This window comes from Acinonyx jubatus, chromosome C1 (assembly GCF_027475565.1).
Source record: "Acinonyx jubatus isolate Ajub_Pintada_27869175 chromosome C1, VMU_Ajub_asm_v1.0, whole genome shotgun sequence".
Lineage (NCBI taxonomy): Eukaryota > Metazoa > Chordata > Mammalia > Carnivora > Felidae > Acinonyx > Acinonyx jubatus.
The window spans coordinates 18,757,824-18,779,957 of NC_069381.1; the positions used below are offsets into that span (position 1 = coordinate 18,757,824).

Genomic DNA, 22,134 nt, shown 5'->3' on the forward strand with positions numbered 1-22,134 from the left:
TTTCTCTGTCCCTCTCAGCCCCACGCACGCTCCCCCCCCCCCCCCCCCCCCCAGTGCGCTGTATTCCACAGGTTGGCAAATGACTGCGCCCAGGCCAAATCTGGCCCACTGCCTGTTTTTGTAAAAAATAGTTTTATTGGAACACAGCCATGCCCGCTCATTCATTTACGTAGCGTCTGTGGCTGCTTTTGTGCCACAGTGGCAGTTGAGTAGCTGCGACAGAGAGACAGAGACCGTGTGGCCTACCAAGACAAAGATATTAACGGTCCGGCCCTTTGCAGAAAAAATATGCTGATAGATGACTACGGTTAAAGAATGTGCGGGAAGGTGGGGACTTGGGAAGAAGTGTTGCCTGTAGGATCCTTCGCAGGAAAAGTTTGGGAACGTGTGAAAGCCAGCCCAAAGTTTCTCTTCTCATTTGAAAAATACATCTTACAAAATGACCTGACTTCTGCCAGCTTGATTTCTGAATCCTTTACCCAGGATATTTAGAAACAGTCTTATATTGTTGGTAGCCAAAATATTTAAATTCTGACCTGAGAAAAATTCTAGATAAAAACAGAAAATACAAGAAGGAAGATCAGTTATTTGTTTTTCTAATTTTTTAAAATGTTTATTTTTGAGAGAGAGAGAGAGAGAGAAAGTGTGGGGGGGTTGGGGGGGAGGACAGGGAAAGACAGAGACCCAGAATCCCAAGCAAGCTCTAGGCTCTGAGCTGTTGGTACAGAGCCCGACGCAGGGCTTGAACCCACAAACCGTGAGATCATGACCTGAGCCTAAGTCAGACACTTAACCAACTGAACCACCCAGGTGCCCCGAAGATCGGTTATTTTAACTAAGAGCTGGGTTAAAAGGAATGATGGAAATTAGAATGAGATCTGCTACATTTCTTCTAAAATCTGGTCAATTTTAAAACATTTTAAATGTGAAAAAATTACAGAAGATTTAGAGAAAAGGGAGCCATAGTCGCGCCATGTGACACAAATCACTGTTAAAATTTTGTCGTATATTCTTTTCATCAACTTAACTTACCTAGTTGTGGCCATAGTGTTTGTGTAGTTTTTGTGTCCGGCTTCTTTCTCTTAAATTATATCTAAATCATTTTGCCAGTGCAGCCGAACCCTCTTTTTCCCTTGATGTGGAATATTCCATGGCAGTCTGTGAGATCACTCGGCAGCTGCTCTAAGATGGGGCAGGTCAGGGTGACAGTGGAGTGGCTCTCCTGCAGTTTCAGGGCCTGGGAGCGGGAGAGCCGGCAACTGTGTGTGCGCTCGACACGAAGCTCCCGCTCAGATACAGCCCCAGACTGGAGGGTTCTTCGCCACTCTCCCTTGTTTCCAGGTCAAGGGAGAGAATGTAAAACTCTGACTACAAAATGTAAAGTGATCGCTATTCTGTTGAAATGCTGAAACAAAAAAAAGGCTCCTCGGTTCACTTCCAGTCTATTTTTTTTTTTCTTTGGTACCCAAGACAGAAGATTCATCCCTTCTATTTTTAGTGCTTGTTCTTAATAAGATATCAACTTTGTCTCTAATGTAGTTGAGTCGTATCTGGTACAAAGAGTCATGAAGGAAAAGTCTCCGGGGTTTGCCTCGCAGAGCTGCATCTAACAAAACCGAGTCGGATTTAGGATGGTGTTTATTTGTTGGAGCTGGAAGTGTTCTCGGGCGTCTAGACCAGCCTCCCCAACCCTGTCTTTTCGTCTGTGAAGTAGATGAGCCCTGGGAGAGTAGACGGCTAGTCTGAGTGACCAAGCTAGAGTGGCGGTGCCAGGGCTGGAACCCACGCTTCCTGACTTCTGCCTTTTTGGTTCTAACCATGCTGCTTTAAAAAGGTTTATCAGGGGCGCCTGGGTGGCTCAGTCGGTTAAGCGGCCAACTTCGGCCCAGGTCATGATTTCGCGGTCCGAGAGTTCCAGCCCTGTGTCGGGCTCTGTGCTGACAGCTCGGAGCCTGGAGCCTGTTTCGGATTCTGTGTCTCCCTCTCTCTCTGACCTTCCCCCGTTCATGCTCTGTCTCTCTCTGTCTCAAAAATGAATAAACGTTAAAAAAAAAAATTAAAAAAAAAAGGTTTATCAACCTGCTTTATTTTTCTGCTTTATATTTTTCTTTCTGTGCTGTTATTCATTTTAAGTATACACGCAAGTAAAGCTGGCTCGGTGACTGGCACCAGACCTAGATTTTAGGCTCTCGTGGCTAAAATCCGTGGAAGAAATGCTTAGAACTTCAGAATTCATTTTTTATTAATTCATGAGTTATTCAGAATTCATTCATTTCCTTTTTTGTAGAGAGACGCTGTTCTAAGTGTTTTTCAAATTTTTGCTCTTGCCAAAGACACAAGGGTGTACTTAATCTCTGAGTGTAGAGGGGCCAGCCACTCATACCCTTGAAAGCTTACGAGGTCTCTGAGAATTCAACTCTGCTTAGGGCTAGCTTGGTTCAGACAGCCCAGAACCACCCAGCATGGAATTTGCCCTTTTGGGAGGGAGAATTCTGGAGTAGGCTTAACTGGTCACCTGGACAGCCAAGAGCCCTGAACTGGAAGACTTAAGCCCAGGGATGGAACCATCAACTTACCCTGAGGAGAGGCCACTAGCGAGTGACTTCCTGGAAGGCCTGGGATCCTGGGGTTGGGACACTGCCATGATAGTAAGTTCTGGAGAAAGTGTGAAGCCAGGGAGCCGGGGAGAGCCTTCTCTTTAGGGAAAAATGGGATCTGGGGAAAGTTATACTCTATTCAATACTCACTCTTTTATTCCTCTCTAAATTTATTTGGTTACTTTAGGCACACCAAAACGTAGTTACTTATAACTTAATTTGTTCACATAATTCTGCTTGTTAGGAGACTTGAGATCCTGGGGGTAGTGGTGGGGAGGGGAAAACTTTGTCAGGACCCCGCCTCAGAGGGAAAGGAGGGAAGGGGACGGATAGAGAAGTACTTTAAGGAATTAAAAAAAAAATTTTTTTTAATGTTTACTTAGTTTTAAGAGGGTGTGAACGGCTGAAAGAGAGGACCTGAGGATCTGAAGCGGGCTCTGCACTGATAGCAGAGAGCCCAGCGTGGGGCTGGAATCCACAAACCGTGAGATCATGACCTGAGCTGAAGTCAGACGCTCAACCGATGGAGCCACCCAGGCGCCCCCTTTAAGAAACTTTAACTTGTTCACTGGGGCGCCTGGGTAGCTCCATCGGTTAAGTGTCCGACTTCAGCTCAGATCATGATCTCACAATTTGTGGGTTCAAGCCCCGCATCCGGCTCTATGCTGACATTTGGAGCCTGGAGCCTTCTTCGGCTTCTGTGTCTCCTTCTCTCTCCACCCCTTCCCTGCTTGTGCTCTCTCAAAAATAAATCTTAAAAAAAAATTAAAAAAAAAAAAAAAAAGAAATTTTAACTCGTTGACTTACACTGAGGAGTATTTAACACTCAGCCCAAGGACTGACTTATATTACCAGATCTGGACCTTAGAGAAATATTTTTGGAACATATAGATTGATGACAACATGTTTTATTAAATAGGCTATATAATGTTCTAGTCCATCAATGAGTGTATCGATTAGTATTATGTTTTAGCAGGCTGTGATGTGTTTGTGACTCCTCTCTTTCTGGTTTAAGCGGGGGGGCGGGGGGCAGAATGTCATTGTTCTTCATTCCACTTTCTAGCCCCTATAAGCCTTGTATTTGTATTTATGATTTTAGGTTTCTCTTACAAAGGGGGACGAAGGTGGCCAAAGCTAAAACAGCCAGCTTTCCCCCTTGACCGGACTTGCTGGTGGCACAGATTGCCCAGATGTGACTTGTGACTAGCAGTTTACAATCTGTTGTACTTTAAAACATTTTTTTTCTTTTTATTTCAGAGAGAGAGTGCGTGGGGCCGGGGGGTGGGGGCAGAGGGAGAGAGAAAGAGAATCCTAAGCAGGTTCCATGCTCAGTGTGGAGCCTGACGTGGGGCTTGATCCCGTGACCCTGGAATCATGACCTGAGCTGAAATCAAGAGTCAGATGCTCAACTGACAGAGCCACCCACGTGCCTCTGTACTTCTGAATTTAATCTTGTCTTCCAAATACCAGCATTTGAGATTGTTGTAGAACCTCTGACTTACATAAGCCTTCTTAGTGTGGTCTTGCTCTGTGGGGAAAAACGACAGGAGACCGGTTTACAGGACTTACCATTTTTCATTACCCCACATTTTGAGATGTCCATGCACAACTAAAAATTACATATCCTTTGAAAAGAAAGGGCCATGTTTTTAGATTCTGGTTTTTAATCATCAGTGGGTTCAGTATGACCTGGTGTGAATAACTGAAAAAGAGCTAAGCGAAAAGAGACTCCAAGAAACTCGTATTTTGTCATCTCAGAGAAGCTTTTCAAAGCAACAAGGAAAGTTAGGGGCAGATGCCATGTCCCAGAAGAACAAAGAGACGCCAGTTCTTCTTACAACTGTCCGTCTTTCCCGTCCCTTGTAGGAAGCTGTCCGGGTGTTTGCCCATCTCAGGGTTAGAAGTGGGTGGGGCTGGCTCCTAGCTCCAGAGGCCAGGAAAGACAAGGAACTTGGTGGATGGTTCCAAGTTGTAACAGAAAGTGAGGAAGAAGATTCAGTGCATGGAACCCAAGATTGTAGGCACAAAGCCATAATACGGTCCAAAGCTGAGACCTGACCGTGGGGAAGGACTAAGAGCAGTGGATTCAGGAGGTAGAGCCTATGAGCATCCCCTTGGACAGGTGCCCCAGGGGGGGATGGCACTTGTATGGACTAATCTAGCCCTCCCCCCAAGGCCTGAAGAGTCCTCAGTGGGGAATCACAGGGGTTTGGGTGAGACAGGTTACAGAGGGTTCTCTTGAAAGGTGGAAACCTATCTTCAAAGCGAGTAATGGAAAGCCTCCAAGATTGATTGTTAAAGGGGAGGAAGTAGCAAAACATTGCATTTACGAGGCCATTATAAACTACGGGTGGATATGGTTCTCAGATACACAGAAAATTACTTGAAATAACACATACCAGATGGTCAATTGTAGTTGATTGTAGGGGATATTTACTTTCTATTTACATTGTCTATTTCTGTGGAGTTTGAATTTTTACACGAGCTTGTTAATACCCAGAATAGAACCTAAGCTCAGTGAGGCCGGGGACCTCCTTTTCTCTTACCTGCCATGGTACACAGAGTAGATACTCAACAAATACCTGTTGAATGAGCATTCCCTTCGTGCAGAGAAAATGCTAGAAAGAGGCGGGAGGAAGATGAGCCTCAGTCATCGCAGTGCAGTGCAGTTCAAAGTTGAGTGGCAATGTGGCTCAGAGAGGCTTTTGAAGTTAGAAAAGTTACATATTACATTAGACAGGCCAAGCACTGAACATTCAGTGTCCCACTATTTGTTGCTCGTGAGTAGGTTGTTAACACGCTTATTTCTAAAAAATAGAAATACTTTCCACTCTAAGCCCCTTTCCTTGGTATTTCCTAGGAAGTTTTGCAATTTAGTACTCTGTCAGTACTATTTTCTAAGGATATTCAGGAGGTTCAAGAATTTCTGGAAGTTACCAGGGACAAGGGGAGAAAACTCATCCAAGGGACTCCTCTCAAAAAAGCCATTTGCTCTGGCAGTGGGTTGGTTGTGCTTCAGGGCCAGGGAATCTAGGCACAAGCCACGCCTCGGCCAAGAACTTGGAGGAGATCTCAGTTTGCTGCTTATTCATCTCTCCTGGTGGGTCTCGCCCTCTCCCCTGCCAGCCCCGGCCATGCTCTTTGTCTGTGTGGTAGCTGGATAAGGAGCTCAGATCCCACCTTTTCGCTTCAAGGAAATCCCCCAGGTTAGAAAATGTGTTGACTCGAGGCACCGGGGTGGCTCAGTCGGTTAAGCGTTTGACTCTCGATTTCAGCTCAGGTCATGATCTCACGGTTTTTGCGTTTGAGCCCCATGTTGGGCTTTGCCCTGACAGCTTGGAGCCTGCTTGGAATATTCTCTCTCTCTCTCTCTGTCTCTGGCTCTCTCTGTCTCTCCTTCTCTTTCTCTCTCTTTCCCCCACCCACAAAATAAATAAACATTAAAAAAGAAAATGTGTTGACTGTTTATATATCATCTCTGGTGCTAGAGGGAGAATAACATTTGTTCTCTTTTGCATCTGAATACATTTTGCTGGGTGCCAGAAACAGTTTGCGGAAGAAAATCTGGGGCTTGGGCCCTGGGACTTTACCCCGGCTGCATCCCCTACGGGTGGCCCCTGCACACAGCAGAGCTAACAAACCGTGGCTGCAAAATGACTTGCTTGCTACCCTCCCCAGGGAGTGCTGGCTACCAAAGCAGACCTTTCTGCTTCTATAGGTGCACAGAGTAATTTATTTGTAACAGTATTATTTCTAGCCCAGAGGTGGAATTTAGTAAAACTGTGTGAAATTTTAGAATAAAGATGATGCAAACTGGGCAGTTAGAGGTTCCAACTAGATTAAATATGTCGAATTCAGCGGCTGCCGAATTATTTGGAAATGATTAAGTGGAAAAAGTAAGTAGTAGAGCCATAGTTCTATTTAGTAAATTTGGTGTGTGTGTTTTCTGTCTCTGTGGGAAAATGTTTTTGATTCATGTTTGTGTAGCATTGCCTCTGAGCAGACGTGACTTATTTCCACTTTCTGCCATGCTCATAATATTTACGGTACCTACAGGTTTTATTTGGTTGGCTCTGTTTACATTAATCCACAGTATAGTTTGAGTTGATTTTAAGCACTGCAGTTATTTAAAACTATCATATTCTGAGATATGAATGTGGTAATAGGAGCATGATAATTTTATACTTAAACAGGGCTAGCGTGTGACTTGAAAACCATGTAGCTCGGGAGAAACTAGGCATCAGTGACTTTAAGCCACCAATTTGCCTACTGCCTTCACATCCAGGTAACCAAAGAAGGTAATTCTGTTGTACAGATAAATAAATTACGAAATGACACAAATTATTTGCTGTAGGGAGTCCACACTGGAAATATTTTTCTGTTGAGTACTAAGAGTTTATTCTAACAAAACAGGGATTTCTAGTTAGACAATTGGAAAGTTTCCCTCTCTAGAATTCAGAAGGAACTACTATAAAACTTTGTGTTAAATTCTGAGTCAGTACCCCTGCTGGCACATAATGAATTGAGATTTCCAGCTAAGGGGATTAGTGGTGGATTCCCTGAAGGGGACGTACTCCAAGGAAAAGGAACTATATTCTTTAAATGTTACTCACGCCATCATTTAGAAACTAGCTATTTGAATCCTTTGACAGCCAATGTGGGCATACTTCAATCTTTGCAAATGTCTGAGACCTCTTTTCCATCCAGCTGGGCCTCTCGGGGTTAGAATAAGTTTTGGTTTCTCTTTTATGGGAAGAATGACAGCTCTTCTCTCTCATAAGGTGCATTTCACAACTCCCTTGGCCCAGTGTTGTTCCAGGCTTGCAAAAGAAACAGAGTAATGAACTGGAAAAGACCGTCGCCCTCACTCTCCCCCTGGCCCTAGAGCTGGGAGCAGGACAGGGCACAGCACAGGCTGGGGTTGGCACCATTTGCATTCACTACTGCGCCTGGCCCCTGGGAGTCAGGATGCACGTACCCTTCCTGCGGGACAGCCGATTGTTGCTGTGGGGGATTGCAGGGCGGGTGTTGCTAAATCTTCTGAGATTTTGAAGAGATGCCAAAGATAGATATCTATGTCAAATCTCCCAGTTTTGAAGTCAGGGAGGGTCAAACAAAACATGTTTATGGGCCAGATTGGCTTCCCAGTTTGCAGCCTCTGCACCTGACCCTTCCTGTTATTCTTGTATTTTGTTCCCTCCCACCCCTCTGGCCCTACCAATCAAAACTTGACTCCTATAGGAAGGATTTTTCTGTTACGGAGTATCTGGTAAATCCCATGAACTCATTTGCCACGTATGAATGGGAACTTTTTGCTTTATCCTCTCCTTCAGTTCTTGGCATTCTTGGAAAACATGCACCTGTTGACACTGTCTCCCTCCACCCCAAAGACACAAATGCCCACAGCTGACTGTGAGGCTTTCGGAGCACTTAGAAGGAGAAGGGACAGCCGGCCTTGTGATAAGGGTGGTTTGGGTGTCCGGTGTTCCTCCAACCATACGGTACAGAGAGCTGCTTAGCCCTCCTGGGCCTAGAACTGGTGACTTCTCCCACGCCAACATGTTTCTCTCCCATGTCCTTAGAGCATAAAATACATCAAAATTTGGGACGGGGATGCTGGTTATTCAGACTTCACGGGCCAGCTGGTTTAGAATCTGGCCTCCCAGCACCATCCCTTATGACGTGTGTATACTTTGAAGCCTGATGTCAGAACGATGTCTGCTCTTGCCTTTCCAGAGGGAGCCAGACCAGGGCAATAAACTGCAGTTCTAGAGTCTAGATTTAGAAAAACTATTGTTTTGATAGCAATTGATGAGTGGGAAGTAGTTGATGTCGATTCAGGAAGTGAGGCACTCTCTACTCCAGAAGCTTAAATTCCCCTTTTTTGGGAGTGACCTAAAAAGTTTATAAAGTAGAAGAGTTGGACTTTCCCTAAGGCTTTCAGATTATTCTGAAACTGGCCTGTGACATGGACAAATCTAAGCGTAACAGTGAACATTGAAAAGCCGTGGAAAGCAGATTAATAGCCTCTTTTTTTTTTAAGTTTTCATTTAAATTCCATTTAGTTAACATACATCATAATGTTAGTTTTAGGTATACTGTATAGACTCAGCACTCCCGTACAAGACCCAGTGCTCACCATGACTAGTAGACTCCTTAATCCCCATCGCCTGTTCAACCTGTCCCCTGTCCCCCTTCCTTCTTGTAACCATCAGTTTGTTCTGTTATAGTCAAGAGTCTTCTTTCCTGGTTTACCTCTCTTTCCCCCGCCCTTTGCCCATTTGTTTCATTTTTTAAATTCCACGTGAGTGAAGTCACATGGTATTTGTCTTTCTCTGACTGGTTTTACTTAGCAGAATACTCTCTCGCTCCATCCATGGCGTTGCACGTGGCAAGATGTCAGTCTTTTTTATGGCTGAGTGGTCTGCCACATACACACCTCATCTTCTTTACCGATTCATCAATTGACGGACATGTGGACTGTTTCCATAGTGTGGCTATTGTAGATAATGCTGCTGGAAGCATCAGGGCGCGCGTATCCCTTTGAATTAGTATTTTTGTATCCTTTGGGTAAATACCTAGTAGTACAATTGCTGGATCGTAGGGGAGTTCGGTTTTTAACTTTGTGAGGAATCCGTACTGTTTTCCAGAGCGACTGCACTACACCAACAGTGCAAGAGGGTTTCTCCACATCCTCGCCGCCACCTGTTGTCTCCTGTGGTGTGGATTTTAGCCATTCTAAAAGGTGTGAGGTGACAGTCTCATCGTAGCCTCCTCTTTTAAAATAAGTTTCACCCAATCATAAAATAATAATTAAAATGTTAAAAGTAAGTTCCGGGGCCTCCTGGGTGGCTCAGTCAGATGAGTGTCCAACTTCGGCTCAGGTCATGCTCTCCACGGTTCGTGGGTTCAGGCCCGCGTCGGGCTCTGTGCTGACAGCTCGGAGTCTGGGGCCTGCTTCGGATTCTGGGTCTCCCTCTCTCTCTGCCCCTCCCCCGCTCGCTCCCTCTCTTTCTCTCTCTCAAAAATAAATAAACTTAAAATAAAAATAAGTTCTGTATGTTGATTGTATCTAACTTTGAAGATCAGGAAGAGATAGCCACTATCTTCATATAATATCCTGTCAGTCTTTTTTCTCTTGCATGCATATATGTTAGTGCATACATATTATTTTTACAAACAGAGCTCATACTATGTGTAATATTTTGTTCTGCTTAATTTTTTTAAATATTTGTTTATTCTTCAGAGAGAGAGACAAAGTGTGAGCAGGGGAGGGGCAGAGAGAGAGGGAGACATAGAATCCGAAGCAGGCTCCAGGCTCCGAGCTGTCAGCACGGAGCCCGATGTGGGGCTCGAACCCACGAACCGTGAGATCATGACCTGAGCCGAAGTCGGACGCTTAACCGACTGAGCCGCCCAGGTGCCCCTATGTAAAATATTTTGTAACTTGTCTTTTTCACTGACTACATCGTGAGCATTCTACTGTGTCCTCAAATATTCTTCCTTAACGGTTTCTTACTGGCTGCATGTCAGTCAGACACATGAATATACAATTTATTTAGTCAGTCTTCTGTTGAATATTTAAGTGTTTCTGTTTTTTTTTTTCTTGTTCGAAGTAATGCTGCAACAAACACACTTTTACATAAGTCTTTGTGTGGATCTCCGGTTCTCCTCCGGATAAATGTCAGAGAATGAGATGAACATTTTAAAGGCTTTTGATACAAACTATCAAATCTGACCACATCCTTTAAGGACCTTATTAAAAATACTAGTTGTAGCACTCACAGCTTTATTCTTGAAGGGTTTCAAGAAGTCAGTTCCCCTATTTCCCCATAGGACCAGTTCCGTGAATGCCTCTAGGATTCCTTTTCTCTCTTTGCATTCTTGAGGACAATGAATGTGTTTACCTTTGGCATTTGACAGATTAGGGAGCAGAGACGTTAAGTACTTTGTATAACGGTTTTACTTAGTAATCATCAGTCCGTTGCGTGTTTTGGGATATCTGTGCCTGGTAAGCAATTGTAGTAACCACCGTGAGACCCGAGGCAGCTTCAGGTCACTGTATCCAAAGCTGTGATCTATAGGACATGTGGGAGCAACTTCAAGTCAGCATCGTAGGCCTTACTGAAGATGAAGTGCATTCAGGCTTGTGTGTGCCTGTCCCGTGCTGCCCGTCCTGTCAGCGAGAATGACCTAGAAAGGGGGAAGGGAAGGAGATGGTGGAGAGGGTGAGTCCTGTTTCTTCTGGAGACAGAGCTTTAACGTATGAGCTCAGTGTTCCTCATAGACAGCTGTATGGTCCTAAACAAGTCTTGTCTTGTATGATTAATGTGTAACAGGGGATCTCCTAATGGAATTAGGTCCTTAACAAGATGAAGCAGTTGGCCTTCATTTATTCTTTTCATGTACACCTGCCTTCTTCATAAGCAAACGCCCGTTTACCCCTGTCTCCTTCAGCCACTATTAACCGAAAACTCTGACGGCCTGCTGTAGGTAGAATGTTGCCAGGGCTGACCCTGTTCTAAGCACTGTGAGGGTTAGAGACAGTGGCCTATAAGGACTGGAAGAAACTTTAGAAATACAGTTCCAGGGGTCCCTGGGTGGCTCAGTCGGCTGAGCATCCATCTGACTTTGGCTCAGGTCATGATCTCACAGTTCGTGAGTTCAAGCCCCACATCGGGCACGCTGCTGTCAGCTCAGAGCCTGGAGCCTGCTTTGAATTCTCTGTCTCCCTCTCTCTGCCCCTCCCCTGCTCTCGCTGTCTCTCTCTCTCCCTCTCAAAAATAATAAATATTTTTTTAATTGTTAAAAAATAGAAATACAGTTCCAGGGGTGCCTGGGTGGCTCGGTCAGTTAAGCGTCCGATTTCGGTTCGGGTCATGATCTCACAGCTTGTGGGTTCGAGCCCCGTGTTGGGCTCTATGCTGACAGCTCAGAGTCTGGAGCCTGCTTCGTGGATTCTGTGTCTCCTCTCTCTGCCCCTCCCCTGCTTACACTGTCTCTCTCCCTCAAAAATAAATAAGGATTAAAAAAAAAGTTATTAAAAAAAAGAACTACAGTTCCGGCTTCTAATTTTATAGCACATTCAGCCCCTGGCTTCAAAGAATATATGGTCTTTGGAGAAAAAGATACATACACAGGAACCTATTAAACACCAGAACAAATTAAAAAACAGCACAGGGCAACAGCTTAGTGCCCAACAAGGATCACTCCCAGTAAAGGCTTTCACATATCGGGGGGAGAGAGAGGACTTTGGGCCCTGGAGATCTGCACCTTGTGCTGGAGAGCTTGCTTTGTTTTGTCTTTATTTTTTAACTGGGCCTTGAAGAGTGAGATTTGAAAATTGGAGGCCATTCCTCCCCAAGGGCTGGTATAATTAAAGGCAGAAGATGTCTGGAAACCAGGAGTGGGTAATTTTGGCTGGTGCGATGAGGTTGTTAGAAGCACCTATCTCTCAGCCACTTGGCTGCATGATTTGGAGACAATCTTCTGAAGCCCCTTTTCTTACAGAGCAAGCCGTGTTGCAAGTTGGGGGTTTTTTTTGAAGTGTGGTTGACATAATATTGAATTAGAGTCTCAGGTGTACAACGTAAGTGATTCAACAATTATATACATTATGAAATGCTCACCATGATAAGTGTATTGTATTATTGACTGTATTCCCTATGCTGTACTTTTTATCCCCATGACTTACTTATTTCGTAACTGGAAGAGTGAACCTCTTCATCCCCTTCACCCATTTCACCTCTCCCTCTTCCCTTTGGCAACCACCAGTTTGTTCTCTGGATTATGAGTCCGTTTCTCTCTTTTTTGTTGTTGTTCATTTGTTTTTTTAGATCCCACATATAAGTGAAATCATACGGTAGTTGTCTTTTTCTGGCTTATTCCACTTAACGAAACTAGGTCCATCCATGTTGCCATGAATGGCAAGATCCCATCTCATTCTTTTTTATGGCTGAGTAATATTCCATTGTGTGTATATACCACATCTTTATCCATTCATCTACGGATGGACATTTAGGTTGCTTTCATGTCTTGGCTATTGTAAATAACACTGCAGGAAACATAGGGTGCATATATTTTTCAGATTAGCATTTTCGTTTTCTTTGGGTGAATACCCAGAAGTGGAATTACTGGATTGTATGGTACTTTTTTTTTTTCCTTAAAAAATTTTTTTTTCGATCTTTTATTTATTTTTTTTTTTTGAGAGAGAAAGACACAGAGCGTGAGCAGGGAAGGGGCAGAGAGAGAGGGAGACAGAATCCGAAGCAGGTTCCCGGCTCTGAGCTGTCGGCACAGAGCCCAACGCGGGGCTCGAACCCACGAACTGTGAGATCGTGACCTGAGCTGAAGTCGGACGCTTAACCGACTGAGCCACCCAGGCACCCTGATTGTATGGCACTTCTATTATTAGCTTTTTGAGGAGGCTCCATACTACTTTCCAGAGTGGCTGCCCCAATTTACATTCCCAGCACCAGTGCTGGAGGACTCCCTTCTCCCCACATCCCTGTTGACACTTGTTATTTCTAGTTCTGTGTTGTCTTGCAGAGCCTGTAGCCTCTCTGTCACCAGCTCTTTAGCGTTCAGAGCTAACCAACAGAGCTGAGAGAGCCTCTCACCTTCCTGATGGGCTCATGGGGTCAAACCAGCAGCCCTAGAAGTATACACTTAGGTAGTTTTCTGGAGTGGGTATAGACTGTGACTCATAGTGGATAAAGCTACTCATGCCTGGGTGAAATCCTGGCTAAGAAAAGATCTCCTCCTTTTTTTGCAGGACTTACTTCCTAGGGAAATTTACCGCCCCAAAGCCTTAAGTTTCTCTGAGCTCTCCGTTAGGTCCCATAACGCCTCTGGGTTTATAAAAACCCTGAAGTTCTTGTCAGTACCCACTGGAGACTTTTAAACCTTCAATGAAGTCACAGTACTGTGGGCGGTAATTCAAGTAATTCACAGAAGGTAAGGATTATACACATTTAGACACAAATATCTCCCTACCTTTTCACATACTTAAACACAAAACCGCTTTCAACTAAAAGCTGACACTTGACTCCCGTACTTTGGTTTACTACCAGATGTACTTCAAGATCCTCAGAGATATTTTTCCTACTTAGCCTGCCTGACAGACTCATGTTTGAGCCTCATTCTTTTGGTCGGCTAGAAGATTACCCCTTATTAAAATGTAAATCTTTCCTCTTAATAACTACCAACCATTTATATTACGGCTTACCTTAGTTGAGTGGGACGAGAGAGAAAATGAGATAGAGTTAGGGTCTGGAGTGGGTAAGAGGGATCCTTACCCGGCAGCTGTGCTTTGAAGGCGGCCTGCCCATCGGAGCGACGTCCTGAAGGAGCACTGCTCTGGACAACCTCGGCTGTGGCTGCGAGGGAGGTAGCTGCCGGAGGTCAGAAGTGGCTTCACAGGTTACAGGTTGGGTGCCATCTTTTAAAATCATCCGCGGGACGCCTGGGTGGCTCAGTCGGTTAAGCGTCCGACCTCGGCTCGGGTCATGATCTCGCGGTCCTTGAGCTCGAGCCCCGCGCCGGGCTCTGTGCTGACAGCTCAGAGCCTGGAGCCTGTTTCAGATTCTGTTGTCTCCCTCTTTCTCTCTCCTCCCCCGCTCATGCTCTGTCTCTCTCTTCTCAAAAATAAATAAACGTTAAAAAAAATTTTTTTTTTTAAATCATCGGTAAAAGTGGCCTGGAAAGGTGTCTGGACCTGATAGGTAACATTTTGAGTTGATTCGAACCCTGGCTTGGCTAATTGGGCACAAGTGGACATAGTTAGGCTCTAGACTCTAGACGCATAGACTCTAGACCTTTGCCATGCTGCAGTCTGTCTCCCACGTGGGGACCTCACTGGGCAGACCTCGCAAGGGTGGCAAGTGGGGCCACAGGAGTTGGGCAAGCAGGAAGTGCATTTATTTCCTGCCTGAGCATTCACCAAAGTTTTGTTAAGATCTGTCTGGCCCAATTTTTTTTTCTTTCTGGTTTTTTTTGGGGGGGGGGTGAGATTGCAGGTCTAGAGTAAAGTTCCCTTTTATATCTTAATCGTCTGTCGTATAGGGAAGAGAGTAGAATTTAGCTCTGATAAAAGGGCCTGAGTTTACGGATGCTTTGTTTCTTTTTCCTGCTTTCTTTCGATCCCTATTTACAGAAATCCGTTTTAAGGGTTACATACTGTTACTTCTGCCTCATTTTCCTCCTGACCACTTGCTTCTAATTCAAGGTGGCAGCTATTGACATTTTCGTAAAATCCCATGAATGCATTTGAAGATTTAGCATTAACCTCTAACCCCATTTAATCAGTACCTCTTGGACTTCACACCAATAAATTACATATCTGCATTTTACCCAGGAACTTTTGGCCTTCAGCACCAAAGGGTTAAGTATACCATTAAGGCAAGTAGCAGGTATTTGTCTGCTAAATGTCCCTGGCGCTTTGACTAGCTTGATTCAGTTCAGTTTACTAGTTCACAGAATTCTTTTAAAACTTGTATACATTTTTCCATTGAGCATATCTCAAAAATTGAGATATATCTTAGAAAACAGGAACGTATAGTGCATCCATACAATGGAACATTATGCAGCAGGTAAATTGTTTATGCAAAATTCCTAATGGTGTGGGAAGGCACTTAAGATATGTGTGTGGTACTCTCTCACCAGCATGAAACAATATTAACGTGCATGAAGAAAGAGAAAAGAGAAACACACAGAACGGAAGTAAACCAAATGTGAACAGTGAATGGTTCCGTCTGGACGAGAGAACTAAGATTATTTACCTTTTTATTCTGGATTTGTGCTTTTCTATTATATGCGGTTCTTACTATTGCCTGGGTGTCACTTTTGCAATAAAAAATAAACCTAATAAGGGATTGTAAATTACCACCTACCTCAGTAAAGATGTAAAATATAGTGAACATTTAGGGGCGCCTGGGTGGCTCAGTCGGTTAAGCATCTGACTTTAGCTCAGGTCATGATCTTGCAGTTCGTGAGTTTGAGCCCGGTGTTGGGCTCTGTGCTGACAGCATGGAACCCGCTTTTGACCCTCTGTCCCCGCCTCTTTCTGCCCCTCCCTCCCCTGCTTGTGCGCGTGTGCATGCTCTCTGTCTCTCAAAAATAAATTAACATTTAAATAAATAAATAAATGAAATATAGTGAATATTTAAAAATGAAATAAAATACAGTAACATTTGGGGCACCTGGGTGGCTCAGTAGGTTAAGCATCTGACTCTTGATCATGGCTCAAGTCTTGATCTCTGAGTCATGAGTTCAAGCCCTGCATTGGACTCTGCACTGGGTGTAAAGCCTACTTAAGAAAATACATATAAAAAAAAAAAAATATATATATATATATACACACAGATATATACACACATATGTATATTTTTTTATATTTATATTTATATATATATATTTTTATATATACACATATATGTAATTGTCTCTCAGGAAAAACATCGGTTTTTTTTTTTAAGTTTACTTATTTAGTTTGAGAGAGAGATTGCATGAGTGGGGGACATGCAGAGAGAGGGAGGGGGAGAGAATCCCAAGAGGTCTCTGTGCTGCCAGTGCACAGCCCAACATGGGGCTCGAACCCATGAAACCCCAAGATCATGACTTGAGCCGAAACCAAGAGCCAGTCACTTAACCAACTGAGCCACCAAGGCACCCCAAGAAAGCGTTAATTTAACCTTGAATGTTCACTATATATGTATAACATTCAAGGTTAGATTAACGCTTTCTCTGAGAGACAATGAAAAATTTCCCCTCGTAAGTTTTAAAAATTCCTGAGAGTTTTCCATTTAGCACTTTAAGGTATCTTGCGCATCACGCGGTGTTCGTACAGATCGGCGTTTCTTAAACTGGGAATGCTGGTGTCAGCTCACAGGTTTGCTGTAGCTGTTTGGAGAATAGCAATTCAGAATTTTACAAAATTAAGGGCAGTTATGAAAATCCTGAAGCATTTTTTTTATTAAAAGAATTTTTTTTTAATGTTTATTGATTTTTGAGACCGAGGGAGACAGAGCACGAGTGGGGGAGGGGCAGAGAGAGAGGGAGACACAGAGTCTGAAACAGGCTCCAGGCTCTGAGCTGTCAGCACAGAGTCCGACGCGAGGCTCGAACTCACGGACCGCGAGATCATGACCTGAGCCGAAGTCGGCCGCTTAACCGACTGAGCCACCCAGGAGCCCCCTGAAGCATTTTTTTAAGTTTATTTATTTATTTTGAGAGAGCACAAGCAGAGGAGGGGCAGAAAGAGAGGGGGAAAGAGAATCCCAAGCAGGCTCTGTGCTGTCAGCGTGGAGTCCAATGTGGGGCTTGAATTCACAAACTGTAAGATCATGACCTGAGCTGAAATCCAGAGTCGGACACTTAACTGGCTGAGCCACCTAGGCGCCCTGAAAATCCTGAAGCATTTTAATTTCACTTCTCTGTCTTGTAAGATTAGGTGATTTTATTTTAAAAATAAATAAACTTTATTGAAGTACAACACACATCTGCAAACGTGCACGAATCCTAAGTATACAATTTATGAATTTTCGTAACCCTCGTAGCCGCGCTGTTCTATTTTTATTGCATTGTCTTTGACAAAATTTCATAATTTTACATAAAAAAATATATTGTTGTTCAGGGTTCTATGGTCTCCGGAAGTTACGCTTAAGATATTTTGCTTTTTTGTTCTCATGATTACATTAACTCTCTTGAGTTTTTACATATTTCAAGGAACTCTAAATTTCCATTCAGAATATTGTCGTTATTCTTAGTTCAGGATAGGGAAATTGGCCTTCAGAGATTAAAGATGCGAAAAAGTGAAAACTGCAAAATTATTGACAGCTAGGCTCAGCAGATTTAATTTTTCTTTCATTCCCAACTGCGGCTGGTTGTGTGGAACTTGATTCCTGTGCCTCTGCATATGATACAGCTCAGGTTGCTAATCTGAAGAAGCAGATCAGCAGCCAGCGGTAAGTGTGTCAGGCCTAGAAATCCTAGACCAAGCTGGGAGGGACTTTAGAGGTCATTAGCCCAAGATAGGGAAACTGAGTCCTGGAAGGTTACATGCCTTGCCCAGGGTTGCGGAGTTGGTACTAGCGCTGAATCTAGAATCCTGATCCTAAACCCCATTAGTAAACCACGCTAAGCCTCTATGCTCCTCTTAAAACTCACCCTTTCTACTAAAAATGCAGTCCTCAGACTTTGAAATCGACTTCTCCGGAAAGATGAATAACCTAGCATGTTTTTCAGCCAAACTTCCTAATGGGGATAATCTGACAGCATTGACCTGCTTTCGGTTGCTTCGGGTGAATGAAGGATGGTGTCGGGTTGATATAAATGCCAGTCTGTAATTGTTTAGAGCAGTTCTGGGAGGACATTCATCTGGAATAACCCTGGCAGTAGGGAATGTATGGCGTGATGTCAACTTGTGACCCCTTCCCTGGGGAGTGAGCTGTGTCAGGAGACCCAGCAGTGTTCTGGAATACTGGGTCTCAAGTCTCTTCCGGGACACAGGACAGGGGGACAGGCTACTGTTCCTGGGCAGTGACCATTGATGGCTTACGACTTTTTTGCTTTTGAGATTTTGTTTCAGGTGACGAAAGGTAGATCGGTAAATAAAGCTGCTCTTTGGTTTTCTAAGGGAGGCCAGGCAACATATGTTTAGTACGTGCTGATCACTGTGGCGGGCCCTGGGGACTTAGTGCTTAACAAAACATGGCTGTAAGGACTTCGTCTGTGGGGCTAGCCGTTCCGGGGAGAGATCACCACTGCCATCCAGAAATCTCGGTTCTGTTGGAATATCAGATCGGTGAAATGCACAAGGGTCTCATTGTAGCAGACTGACTTTTGCCCGCCTGTTTGTCAGAAAGGATATCCTCTCAGTCCCACGTGGCGGCCAACCTCGGCCTGACCTTCAGTGCCACCCTCCACAGTCCCATCCACCAGACCCTTTCTGCCCTTTCTCACTCTCTTCCCAGAGTCCAGGCTTCCCTCAGAGGCCAGGCTCGTTCCGTCCCCAAACATGTGTGACCGTCCTTACTTTTGAGTATGTTTTCCCCTTGTTTAGAATGCCCCCTCCCCCTCTTCTACTTCTCTGGATCCTGCCCAGCCTTCGAGGCCCAACCTGGTTCTCATCTTCTCTTGTCAGCGCTCCTGTGGCACTTGTACCCATACCACGGGGAGATGACAGAGCCACAGCTCAGCCTGCTGAAGGAGAGAATGCGCTCTGGAGCCTGTATAACCGTGGGCTGGAACCTTTCCTGAATCTAGACTTCTTCATCCGTAAAAATGGGAGTCATAATCTACCCTTAGCCCACGGTTGTGTGTACTAAATGAGTTCATAGCATTAAAGCCTGTAGAACAATGCCTGGCACAGAAGTTCTCATTAAATTTTAGTTATCATTCCTTCTCGCATATATTTAATCACAGCCTTCCTTGCGTTAAGTGTTTAATCATTTTAAGTAGCTGCTTACTGGCCCCTAGTGAAATTATAAAGCCCTCTCATGAAGAAAGAATCCTGATTTTATACTTTCTGTTGACGCTTTTCAGTCCTATGTGTGCATATAAGAGTTCCCCAAGACATATCGCTTAAAACGAAGCTATTACTGTATTAAAGAAAACAGATGGAGCCAACGAAAGAAACTGAAGACAGAAGATAGGCTTCAGTTCACAGATGGAGTTTGCTTATGATTCTCAGAGCATGTCATTTGTTCTTTTTTTCATTGTTGTTGAGTCTTGTGAGTCCTGCTGTCATAGTCACCGGAAGTGTGAACATCATTTAGCAAAGATGCGAGTAATTTCAGAGGTTGTCTTAGACACTCCTCTAGGCCCGTGGTGGGAGGGAATCTCAGACGGTAAATTCTGCTCTGTCAGAATATACCAGGGCAGGTGGGTCATAAGCTGGTTGTTACTAATACATCCCCCTTGCTGAGGGGCAAAGGAAATTCACCAGGGTGTGTGGGTGTTGCAGGGGGAAGGGTTGGGGGGGAACCCAAGCCTTCAGCCACCCTCCCTCTGTCTTTCCTTCCTCCTTCGTTAGCAGCTCAGGAACTCACAAGCACCTCACCTGTCCGTGTTCACAAACATTTGGAGGAAACCCAGAGTTACTCTCTGGTGGTGGGAAGAGGCGGGGGCCCAGGCAGAAAGAAGCACTCCATAGAAAGCCTGTCGCAGGCAGGCATCCCGGTGCTGGCAGGAGCCACCGAAGGGAGGGGTCTTCTGCCCTGTGCCCGGCGGTCTGGGACTTGAGCCAGGCTCTCCCGCAGAGGCCCGTGTGTGTCCTTTCCGGGATGAAAATGCCACATTTCTCCCTCTCCTAGGCTGGAACAAGATATTAAAAAGTTAAAGGCTGATCTGCAGGCCAGCAGACAAGTGGAACAGGAGCTCCGCAGCCAGATCAGCTCCCTCTCCAGCACCGAGCGAGGGATCCGCTCAGAGATGGGCCAGCTCCGGCAAGAGAACGAGCTGCTGCAGAACAAGTACGTGCGCCGCGCGGGCCTTCGGTCGGGAGCCAGGCGGCCGCGCCGTCTGTGGCTTGGAGCACAGGATTTGTGATGACGGAGGGACCTGGCAAGGGGGTTTTTCGATGAAATGTTTAAAATGTTCAACTTAGTATTAGGTAGCCAACATATTATAAAATCTATAAAAACTTACTACATTGCAACCAGTTTATTAATATTACTATTTTTTGCTCATTTAATAACTTCTTCGCTTAGTTTAAAATAGTTATTGCGCCTTTGTGATAATATCAGTAAAAGTGACGAGAAGTAGTTCTGCTACAATGTGAAAATCTTGCTCCTTTGAATGAAAGTTTCCAGGGGAATAATGCACTCTATTTACCTTCATCTCTGGAACTCAAAAATGACATTGAACCTTGATTTTATTTGAAGAGGCAAGCAAAAAGCCAGCTCTTCTGTGTGAATTTGTTTATGCTTCCCATTGATTCATCCTGGAATTTCTTCTTGACTCAATATGAATATGTCATTTTTTTTTATTTTCTTCAGTCTCTGCAGTGTGTGCCTGGGGTAGTGATTACTATTCTAGGCTGTGGGCTTTCCCCATTGAAAGAGAAGTCCTTCAGCATTTTTGAACAGCATAACTCGAGCGTTACAGCTTGTTATAAGCAAATAACTTCTCCATTGCTTCTGGCTCACATGTGGGTTGGAGAACATCTCACCTTACACTGATATACTGAGATAAACTCACCTTATATTGATAGGTAAAGCTGGGGGTGGTGGGAGGCAGGGAAGGGACTATGGCTAAAATTTCTGTCTGAAATGAAGCACCGTGTGACTCTTAACTCCAGGATCTATTTTGGGATCCTCAGAAAACATCTCACAGCTGGAAAGGAAAGGCTGTATTCAGGCAAAGAAAAACCTCCCCTTCCCACCCTTGACCTCAGTTTCAGTGGGGCTGGATAAAGTTTCTTCAAGGTGCTTTGGGGCACTAGACTTAGTTCTACAACTATCTTTCCCTCTGATGGAAACTTGTTTTATGCTTCTTTCCTGGATTACCTTCTGTAGATCACTTACCTTAACAGGCTAGGTCTTACTCTGTATCTTGGTAGGCAACCTCTCTGTTGATGTTTTGGAATTATTAAATAATAACAACATTATGTTTTTCCTGGGATCTCTGGGAGCTGACTCTTATGATTTGCTGTTCAAAAGAGGAGCCATGTTTCTCCAGGGTTCCGAGTGGGCATTTCTAATTACAAAACTCTATGATAATCATTTCCATATAGATTACATAATGCTGTGCAAATGAAGCAAAAAGACAAGCAGAATATCAGCCAGCTGGAGAAAAAGCTAAAAGCTGAGCAGGAAGCCCGAAGTTTTGTAGAAAAGCAGTTAATGGAGGAGAAAAAAAGGAAGAAGTTAGAAGAAGCCACTGCTGCCCGGGCCGTTGCATTTGCTGCTGCGTCGAGGTATGTCTGCATCACCCGAGCGCTTCCTCTGAGGTTGGCCTGGCTTGCAGCAAGACAGGCATGGGGATTTGAGGCCTTGGGAAGGATTGGAATAGAGCGATCGTGCAGGGATAGGTGGCCACCGAGCACTGTTGCATGAGCTGGCCAAGCCCCGTCTGTGCAACTCGCACTGTCTTGTAACAGCTTCGTCCTTTGGCGACCTCATCGATGGAGTGGGAGGAGGGACTCACCATGGTTCCTGCACCCGGGAGCAAAGTGCTGCTTGTAAATGGGTTTCCAGTCACTTTGTGTGTGGCCAGTAACTACTAAACGCTTGGAGAGATTCCAGTCTGGGATTTTATTCCCTTTATAGAGCTGTCGCTACTCTCTACTCTCAGGTGTGTGTGTTTCTGGAGTTTTTATCTTAAAATAGAAGACAGGGAAAATGTTGCTTGCCCAAGTACTTTGTACTGATCGCCCTGTCTTTGTTGGATATCAGCAAACTGTCAAATGAACTGGAAAAGATGAAAGGAAACTTAGGTCACTATTAGATATCATTGAATTTGTGGAGTGAGGAGAACTGGGGACTGCTTCTACACCATTGAAAAGGATGTAAGGATTCCAGAAACTGATATGTAATTG

The 22,134-nt window shown here is 44.5% G+C and overlaps 1 protein-coding gene across 1 annotated transcript in view; it reads left to right on the forward strand.

Moving 5' to 3' along the window:
* Nucleotides 1–22,134, forward strand: part of MACO1 (macoilin 1) — a 61,634-nt gene that overhangs the window by 29,244 nt on the left and 10,256 nt on the right. The window contains exons 7-8 of the mRNA XM_027060042.2: nucleotides 19,910–20,068; nucleotides 21,331–21,513. Of these exons, the coding sequence (XP_026915843.2) occupies nucleotides 19,910–20,068; nucleotides 21,331–21,513 (342 nt within the window). The remainder of the gene's footprint in view (nucleotides 1–19,909; nucleotides 20,069–21,330; nucleotides 21,514–22,134) is intronic.